At 42.0% G+C, this 10,419-nt stretch overlaps 1 protein-coding gene across 1 annotated transcript in view; it reads left to right on the plus strand.

Moving 5' to 3' along the window:
- Positions 1-8,204, plus strand: part of ell (elongation factor RNA polymerase II) — a 64,205-nt gene extending 56,001 nt beyond the window's left edge. The window contains exons 8-12 of the mRNA XM_080726443.1: positions 1,824-2,478; positions 4,263-4,329; positions 4,431-4,602; positions 4,781-4,825; positions 4,938-8,204. Coding sequence (XP_080582569.1) covers positions 1,824-2,478; positions 4,263-4,329; positions 4,431-4,602; positions 4,781-4,825; positions 4,938-5,054 — 1,056 coding nt within the window. The 3' untranslated portion in view covers positions 5,055-8,204. The remainder of the gene's footprint in view (positions 1-1,823; positions 2,479-4,262; positions 4,330-4,430; positions 4,603-4,780; positions 4,826-4,937) is intronic.
- The last annotated feature ends 2,215 nt before the right edge of the window (positions 8,205-10,419 follow it).

A 10,419-nucleotide genomic window follows, 5' to 3' on the forward strand; every position in this document is an offset into this window, starting at 1 on the left:
AGTGCCACCGATGGTTAGTCGTGCATGCGGACAGTTCATCAGCATAGCGTCACTGTCTGGAAGAAACCCCGTATCTCCAAGTTTCAAATGTGTATGTTTTTTCCGTAAAGTAAAGCCCTGGTTCATCACACAAGGCTATGGCACACAACGCCTCGCACCTCGAGGCATTGTGTGCTTGTAGATCGGCTATTTTCACTAGTTTTGATAATTTTTAAAATGGTAAATACAAAACGAACGGTTTTGCACATACAAGGTTTCCACCCGACAACGACGATAGGTGAAGGTTGTCTGCTGGGAGCTCCGCTGCCAAGGCACGCTGGTTAAGGAGCTGTGCGGGTCAGTGGAGCTTCCAAACCCTGGTCCCCTGGAGTTGTTCGAGAGTCTTAAATCATCCTGTTAAGACAGACGGCCAACCACACAGTGATTGGTTAGCCGCACCCAAAGTCATTACAATAGGTCGGGTCAAACATACCCTGTCTGTAACAGAATCCATGGTATTGTGCTGAAAGAGCATGGTCATCATAGACTCTGTGTGCTGAGACTACACATCCTTCTCTCGTCTGTCTCTCCTCTCACCACCCCCATCTCTCTGACCTGTCTGACTCTCCATCTGACAGCTTACACCTCATCCGCACTGCACGGGAGCGAGCGATGCGACGCGACGCGATGTCCCGCAAAATACTGTTCGCATATGGAGCGTCGGCCATTGCGTTGCAACGTAGCCTGAACCAATCAAATAAATAAATGATAATATAAAGTGTTTGGGGGGCGGGACATGGCCATTTACCTATATGGACGTCGCCGTGAAACCTCGCTCAAATAGAGGCTCCGCGAGCGAAAACCGGAGGGGTGGACGACGTCGCGGCACGGCGCATTGTCGCTCGCGGTAGGTCAGGACGTCCTCATTGAAACAATTGTATTTTAATGAGATTTCATCACTCGCGTCTCGTCGCATCGCTCACATCGCATCGTGGGCAGTGCGGATGAACTGTTATACAGTAGTCCCCTGGACCTCTGTATCCTCTTTTTAACACAGTTTGTTTGCTCTGTCTTTTATCATCCCAAGACAACTTCAAGGTATAGTGTTGAGACTTTTCAAGTTGGTTCCTTGGTTCTGTTAACCCATTAAAAGCGGGAAAGCATCTGTCATTTTAGATTTTAATTCTTAGGATTTAGAACAGTGTAGTGTGGGATGTGAGGCATTTTATTTTGTTTGACTTGCTTCTAAATATTGTGAAAATAGCAGATATACAAGTTCACAACACCTCGCAGCGCGAAGCGTTGTGAGCTTGTAGATCATCTATTTTCAAAATGTTTGCCTCACATTGGCCAATGTTTGACCAGTTTTTATGATATAGTTTGTTGATTACTTTTGATGCTGTAAGTGTCTTTTTTTGTTTATTAAAAAGGTTTTAAAAGTCCTTAAATTCTCACGTCACTGTCATCTAGGGACCCCCCTGGGGGACCCGACCCACAGGTTGAGAACCACTAGTTTAGAACAGTAGTTGTACATCTGCTGTTTTTGAAAATATTAGAAAATCGTGAAAGTGTTAAAAAAAATATATATAATTTAGACATGCATAATATATATATTTGTTTTACACAAATCTTCTCTTCTGTGGGTCCTTGGCATGAAAAGGTTTGAAAACTACTGGTTTAGCAGGCATTCGTAGAATCAGCCTCAGTTCTTAATGGGTGAATAACACACAGGCTTATAAAAATAAACTCCCCCTCACTCACTTTAAAAGATGAAGCCGGTTCACACTGAACCCCTGTCTGAGGGTCAGCTTGTAAAACCGCTGTCATTACTTTTCTTCTGCCAGAAACGGCCCGCTGCTGCAGAGTTCATCGACCCTCTTGCCAACAAGAAGCCCAGGATATCGCACCTCGCCAGCAAGGCAGCCGCAGCGCCGCTCAATGGCAAGCTCAGCTCTTCCTCCAATGGCAAGGAGGCAGGCGGCTCGCAAGCCGGGTCGACGGCGGCCTCAACAGCCACGTCCATAGCGGACGGCGGCGCGGTGTCCGCACTGTCCGGCACCCCGCTGCTCCCCTTGCTGGACATCCCTCGTCCCTTCGACCCGCTGTCGGACGTCAGCAATGACTCCAACCACAACGGCCGAGACGGCGAGAGCCAGGAGGCGGCCGTGTCCGAGAGGCTCGGCCAGCCGCCCTCCGTCCTCTCGGGACCCGCGCCGCTCGTCGTGCCCGGCCTAGTCGCGTCCTCCTCGTCCCCCGGACACGCGGGCCCGGACGGATCCCGGGACAAGAGTCTGCCATCCCTGCATGGCAAGTCCAAGAAGAAGTCGAAAAAACACAAAGACAAGGATAAGACCAAGGCGCGGGAGCGAGAGAGGGAGAAGGAGAAAGAGAAGGAGAGGAAGGGGAGCGAGGAACATGTGCCTGAGCCAAAGCGAACCTGTGAGATTAACTCTAGCCCTGAGGGTCTGAAAAGCAGCAGTATTCCACACAGAAGCACAGGTGAGACACACACACTAGTCTGCTTCACTTCATGTTATTATAAATCTAACCATGCATTGGACACCGGCTTTCATGACTCCTACTTCACCTACAAATATTTCAGACATCAATATAGAGGAAGGAGTTACTGAAATGACTGGTGTGACTGGACACCATGTAGTCACCAGTTTGAGCAGTTATGCGTCATGATGATCATCAGCATGTGACTCATTGTGCACCAGAGACCCCTGCTGTTCAACAAAATGCCACCATTTACTCCACTGTGTGGTGTGGAACTCAAAAAGACTGACTCATGCATATCAAATATGTTATCAGTGTGGTTCAGAAAGAGTGCAGAATGCCACTGTGCAATTGCTTTTCCTGGTTCACCACTGTTTGTATTTCTCCATCAAAATACATTCTAAATCTTCAAAAGAACATGTGAACAGGTGATTCATGGACATGGTATACTGTACTTGGAATTACGGCAAAACTGCAACCATTGTCCAAAGCATACCATGGTTTGTTTTATTCGAACATGCACTAGATTCCATTAATTTCAGTACTTATGAAACTCTTGCAGGGACTTGAAATTTGAGACAAGTATCTGCATTTTATATCAAAACTATTTTATTGTTGCAATTTAACGCATTTTATGGAGAAAATCCATGTTAAGAGAAGACTGTCGCACACCCAGTAGTTCCTCTCAAGCAGGTGCGTAGGTCACAAAGCCGTAGAATGAATGAATTTCAATGAAAAAATACACCCGCACACTGCCACTTGCACGTTCCAGGGGTACATTTATTAAAAGCAATGTTTCGGTCGTAAGACCTTCCTCAAGCTAAATTCACTTGTGGCTGACAAACACTACATACATTTCAACTGGTACAAATGACCAATCAGAAACAGTCATCATGTTATCACTCATTTCAGACAGCTGTGTTGACATGGTCATGTGACTTTGAAAGTACACAGTATCTTCTGAGGTCCTCTTAGTATCATTGAAAATAACAAATTACAATAATACAAAGGACAATAAAGAAAAGTCATGCCAAATAATACACAGAAATCAACAAATATACACAAATCAAATATGTCATACTCTCAATGTCAGAGTGGAAAACAAGCATAATAAAGCAAAATAAAGAAATACAAAATACACAGGGACCGGCCAAGGAGTGTTAAGACTAAATTGATAAAGAGGCCACCACTGGCTAAGGCTCTCTTTAGAAGTTATAATTTATAGCATTGCATTCAACAACAATTCATCATTTAGCCCCCTAGGATGAAGGGTCTGCAATGTATGTATCCAGTATGCTTCCCGTTGTTTAGGTAGAAGATCATGGTTACCACCTCTCCTTGGTAGTCTGTCATTTCTCCTGATAGAGCTCTTATGTTCGCTCATTCTCTGTTTCAACCGTCTAGTAGTTTTGCCAACATATGACAAACCACACGGACATCTGATCATATACACCACATGGGATGAAGCACAAGTTATTACATTATTAATCTTAAACTTCTTGCCAGTGTGAGGGTGATTAAAAAAGGTGGTCTTGTGTGTATTAGCACACTGGGCACAATTGCCTCATGGATAATTCCTCTTTGGGAGAGGACTCAAAAGGGTCTGTGTAAGTGAGACCTTGGGAGACTGGTAGTCAGAGTGGACTAGAAAACATACCATAGTATTAACTATGCACTGCAGTGATATTTTAGTTTAGGGACGATGATATGTATTGACGCTAGTCTATAGGTTAAAAGTAAATCAATGCCTATTTCTTATATTGTGACCTTGCTCTTGGTTTCAGAGCTGAATGGATTGTTCAACAACACCAGTGTTCCTTCGTCATCGGCCGAGATGGCAGACTATTTCAAGTAAGCGCTACACATGAAAAGTCCAATGCAGGACGAGTTTTCCCTCTTAAAACAAAAATCATTGCAATGACTCGGGTCTTCTTCCCTCGTCTCCTGCACAGGAAGTACACGGTCATTGGCTCCCCGGAGCAGCGTCAAAGCTACAAAAATGACTTCAACTCTGAGTACAGTGAGTACCGTGGCCTGCATGCGCGGATAGAGGGCATCACCCGGCAGTTCACCGTACTGGACACCGAGCTCAAACAGCTCCCACAAGGCACAGACAAGTATAAGGTACGGTATATGCCATTAAATTGGTGCAGTGGGTATTGCATGTTATCCCTTTTACAAGTATTTTTTATAGGTGTTTTCTTGTCAAAGCTTATTGAGTATTACTCAACTGCTCTGGCCTTATTGTGCCAGTTATTGTACATTGATATCCTTCACACTTTTATCTCATCTTTTTCAACAGACAATCCACAATCAGATACTCCAAGAGTATCATAAAATAAAAAAGGTACGTTCCGGAAACACTTCTTGCTCATATGATCGTTTATATACCATCTCTCGAGTCGGGCGCAAGTCTGTCTGTGTTTCTAATGCTGTGTTCTTCCTTTCTACTTTTGCAGACTAATCCAAACTATAGCCAAGAGAAGAATCGCTGTGAATATCTACACAACAAACTGGCACATATAAAGAAACTTATAGCTGAGTATGATCAACAGCAACTTCAGAACTGGCACTAGTTTAGACTGTTTCCCTGTTCTCTCTGGAAACCAGGCAGAGAAAGGAAAACTCTGGATTCCGCTTGCTCTAAAAAGTACTTATGAAAGATGCCATGAAGGGAGTATTTCCCCTCATTGGGGCCAAAAGCACTAGTGAGGACAAAGCAGACCATATGATATTTTTTTCTCTCTCAATCTTTTTTTTTTTTTTTGTCTTGTCCTTTTTTTGGAAGAGGAGACTGGCTGGTTTGGCCGTGGTCTCTCCGTGTAGCTACACTGACTGCATCATCATGTCTCTCTGAGTACTCTTGCTACACTACATCGTGTCCCTTCGTGTAGCTACACTGCATCCTGAAAAAGGTCCTGTGTTGGCAAAGTCCCTTTACCCAGCCCTCGATCTTATAAACCCTTATAGTGCACAGACATCTCACACAGTGTAAACGCAAAACATCCATGTTCTTTTGGAGAGCTCCTAATAATCTCTGGCTTTAGTCTGAAAGGAAAGGGACATTGAGACGAGTCTGCAGACTGTATGCCAAACGCAAATAGCTTGTTTTGAGTACACACAAAAGAGGAATTACATGGATGTTAAACATTTTTTCCCCCCATACAGTATATTCAAATGGAAGGTTCTGATGCTGAACTTATTTTACTATGGGTTTTTCCTTACATTTTTTAATTTATTTTGACATTTGTTGGAGTAATGAGTCTGTTTAGAATTATACACTCCTCAATATCAGTATGACAAAGCAGTGTCTTGTTTTTTTTTGTCTCTGCGTCCTGTCTTGAACATCAGCCAGTATTTCATTCAAAAGCTGCCTTGGCCATCAAGTTCCGCATCTGCTGCAGTTAGTTTGTTCATCTTTCTTTTCCCCCTTCTCCCCCTTTTTAATGAGATAACGATATACCTATCGATTGAATGAAGACAACGCGACAAAATGTACATTGTCAGGCACAGGTGTGTGTTTGACAGTCCTTAAATTATGTGCAAATGTCTTAAAAGGGGGGAACGTGTAAGAGCTGCTCTTAGCTCATGTTATTTTCATTCAAAATATAGCTTGACAGCAGCTGTGAAACACAGTCCCCTCATTAAGTCTTGACAAGTTGAGACGCTCGTCTATTAAATGGTTACAGCAAGGGTCCTTGGTTTTATCAATTAGGATGTAATGTAGGATTATACCTAGCTTTTGTTGGCCAGCATTACAATCCAGTTTATTTTGTATGTTTTAGTAGCGATAAGTATTTTTTTTTTCCTAAATATTTTTAATTGCTGACGCGACTCTTCAGCATCACAGTTAAGGAAATCCTTTAATTGTAAGATGATGCAGACATCATCCAAAAGCCTCCTCTACTCCACTTAAGAATGTGCAAAAAAATTGTTTGGGTTAAACCATACATCTGGCGCCCGACAAGTTATCGTCGTAACCTTACTTATGTTTTTTATTTTGTTTACAGTGTATATAAGAAAACAAAAACAAACAAAAAAAAAACAGAATCATTTATGTTTGATCTGCTCATCACCTACAACATGATAGTCATTAAGACGACTGTTAAGATGAAGCCGCCCTCAATCATTCTCCAGTCTGGAGCGGATGACTCTACCAACAGTCTGTGCCTGCCTGGTGTTCCTAGTACTGCAGGGCTCCCTTTTTTTAAGGCCTCTCAGTGAAGGAAAGCTCGTCCGTGATGATTTTTGCCTTTTTATCTGTAGATCATGACACCAGATGTTTCATAAGGATGAACAAATCCATTGATCTTGGATCGGCACCATTCTCCGAGAAGCTTTACGAAAAATGCATTCAGTTTTTATAAAAACAAAGTGGGGGTAAAATAACATGGCTGTCACGGAATTTGCTTGGAAAATGACAAGAGTTGAGTTTGGGTTTAGTCGGCAAATGCATTTCTTACATTGACCTTTTTTATGTGAATATGAAAAATCAGCACTTTCCTGCTAATCTTGCTGTTACCTGGGTTTTTTGTCCAAATGAAACTTTTCTCTTTGTCCATCAGAGTGCATGCTTTATGAATGTGTTATAATGACCAGTATTTGTATCTTTACTTGAAACAACTGCCCAAGGACATACAAATCCAAGCAAAGGCCTAGTCCAACAGAAGTAACATCCATTGAAACATGGCTCTGGCCAGCATGTATACCAAAGTGCATACCAAGTTGGACGAAACTAAATGCATCAACAAAATGCTCTGTTTAGGCGCTGGCAAAGAAACACTGTATTCTCTACGTTTTAAAACAATTGATTTTTATTTTGATTGATCAATCCCACGTGACGCTTCACTCAGACTTTGTTCTGAGAGGTGACCGATTACTCGGACTGAGGTGAAAGATATCTCACTTAAAATGGGATCTGCTTGACCGGGCCTAGACGTTTAAATGTCATCTTAAACCTGATTTATGCTTCCTTGTATGACACTGTCCTGTCCTGTGCTGGACATGGCCGATCAACAAGCTCAGTTTGTCGCAGATGTGAGACTTGAGTTTGTAGATTATCACCCCCTACACCACCATATAAAGGAGCATAGATTTGGCATTAGTTTTCGCCTTTGTCGTCAATTTTCAAAATGCAAAATGCAAACACTACACATGGCCATGCTCGGAGTTCCAACACCACAATGCTGAATACTACTGGGTCTCTAGACTGATGTTGGATCTGGAAACATGATGTCAAGGCTGGGAGGGAGGGAAAGGGTGGGGAGAAGGCTGGGAGAGAATGTGAATGTTTTGCAACCCGAATCAACTTTCAGCATCGCCTGGTAGCCTGCTGCCACCCTTTAAAAATGAGCTAGTTTTCACTGTTCTTATTGTAAAGTTGTTTTCTATAGACATTCTGTTACAATTACTGTATTACAGCTCTGTTGTGGTAAAATATCCATTTTGAATAAAATCATCAGTAAAGGTGGTCAACATTTTGCCCACATATGGAGCAGATTGTTGGAAAGTATTGATATGCCAGCACAGGAACACCATTGTATGAGTTGATTGTGCCAAATGACCTGTTGTATAGGTTTTCTCTCTGATTATAAACATGCTGCTGTATAAGCAAAGAGGGCTTTGGAGAAGAGTCATCTGTGATGTTGGCGCTAAAACCCAAAGCACGCTTTTTGAAACCATAAGGGACTGGGACTGAAATTGATCTTTATTTCAATAAACTTCTTTAAAATCCTCCTTTGTGAAATTCTGAACCAGTTGTTGCTCTTAATTATTGCATTGAAGTTTAAACTTGATGTTTGACTGTGGACTATTTTTTTTACCCGAGCAGAGGCATATTTGTGGTAACAATGTGGACATAATTCATGGTCACTTGAATCTCTACGAATAGAATAATTGTCTTGTCCATTTACATGTTTTATTCTGAATGCATCTTTTATGCCATGAGGCCATGCAGTAAGGTTGGTCTCCTGTAGATGGCAGCATTGCCTTACTGTCTGCACTATACTGTCTTGATTAAGGAGTGCAATAGCTTGAATAGAAATGTATTGCAGTGCACCCTTGGGTCTTCTGCCTTGCATTGTTGGTTTGGGTAATTCTCAGGAATTTTAATGAGCAGGAGGAGAATGTATCATACTGGCTCTGGTCCATAGCTAGGGTCATATCTAGTCCTACTGCATTCAGTATGTAGAATGTAGGCTATCATATTCCTTATATTGCTCATTTGTATAGCCTTCCATTAGCACTTTGAGCTACATTCCTTGTCATGAAAGGTGCTATACAAAGTTTATTATTATCCCACAGGAATGTGCATGGTTTGTTTGCTGACAAGCCTGTGGCTTGAACTGAAATGTGCATCCAAAAAAGGGCCTTGGTATATTAGCAGAGCAGAAGTCCAGCAAGGCGACACAGAGGACAAGCCTGCAGCAATCTGACACACCGTGAAAGATCCCAGAATCCACATAGCAACCGTGTTCCAGTTGGCCTGGCCTAGTTGTACAGCCTTGCTGCTATTCTCCTGTTGGCTGCAGTCCCGATGTTGGCCTCAGCTCCACTCAGGGAGCTGGGGGGTGTCAGTGAGTTCACTGTGGCAACATGCCATCTCCTCCCTCTCTCCTCCTAGCCCTCCCCTAAACATACAGCAGCATACACACACTGGCTGCTCAAGATATGTTTACTGTCACAGCACAGATAGAAGGCCCCCCTCCCCTCTGTATTTCCATGGCACGTCTGGCACGTTTGTCTGAGTTTCTGCATAATAGTGGAGAAGGGAATGAAAGCAAATCTAGAATGTCGATAGGCATATAGATATTTAGATTTAGATAGATATTATAGGCGATAGATATTTTCATAATCAACTAAATCGATTAGTCTGGTTAACACAATATGCCTTATTTTATACTTTGTCATGTGATGGTGTCACTAGAGAATAGCCAGTCTACAAAATTACAAATTCACAATGTGTCATGTGTACTACGAGGCATTGTGAGCTTGTAGATTCACTACTTGTGCTATTGTTGAATATCATTATTATTGTTTTTACAATTGAATAAATTGTTTTGCTTGATTAACTGTTGCACCCCTAAATCTCAATAAGCACTCGAATTGCAAGGGTCAGCATTGATAAGTTAATCTGGCTGTGTGCTCATGTGCACATTCATTACATGAGTGTGGCTACAGTAAAATGATTAATATTGGAATTGCAACCATTTGCTAATCTCCATCTAGGTACATCTCCATATAGAGTATCTATATCATATTGTAAGACTATGCAACTGGTCTCATGGGTAGCAACTTCATAATTAGCCTACAGTAACAGACTAGTACAAATTCAAGTTCAAAGACATTAATTGTTTTCATTCACATTTAACGAAGATAGAAACCTATTTTGAAATGATAAACAAGACTGTACAGCGCCTTTGCATATGAAATACAACTGATCAACCATAAAGAGGGAAGAGACTAAGGCTTATTATAGGCATAAATACAGTATATATACACACACACACACACACACACACACACACACACACACACACACACACACACACACACTGTAGGCCTATATATCGTTCATCTTTTGATTTGAAACAGGGTATCTTTGCCTCATTGTTCCCAGACATGCATTTGACACTATGAAGGAAATTTGTTTTGTCTCAATCCTTATATTACCTTGTATCTGGGCCATTCGGAGCACAATATGGGTGTGCCTTGCACATCTGGGAGAACCCCTGTTTGTTTTCGCCAAACATGATACAATAACAGAATTACGATAAACAGACATAATAGCCACCCACACATGTATTGTGTATAATAGCAGATATGAGTTAAAGGGAACGCATTAAACAGATCTAAATCATTGACCAAATGTAACACTGTTGTAACTAAATATATAAACCTTATAACTAATCAGTTCTGTGTCTCTAGACATTTCTTGGTCTA

This window comes from Nannobrachium achirus, assembly GCF_963921795.1.
Source record: "Nannobrachium achirus genome assembly, chromosome: 1".
NCBI classification, from domain to species: Eukaryota; Metazoa; Chordata; class Actinopteri; order Myctophiformes; family Myctophidae; genus Nannobrachium; species Nannobrachium achirus.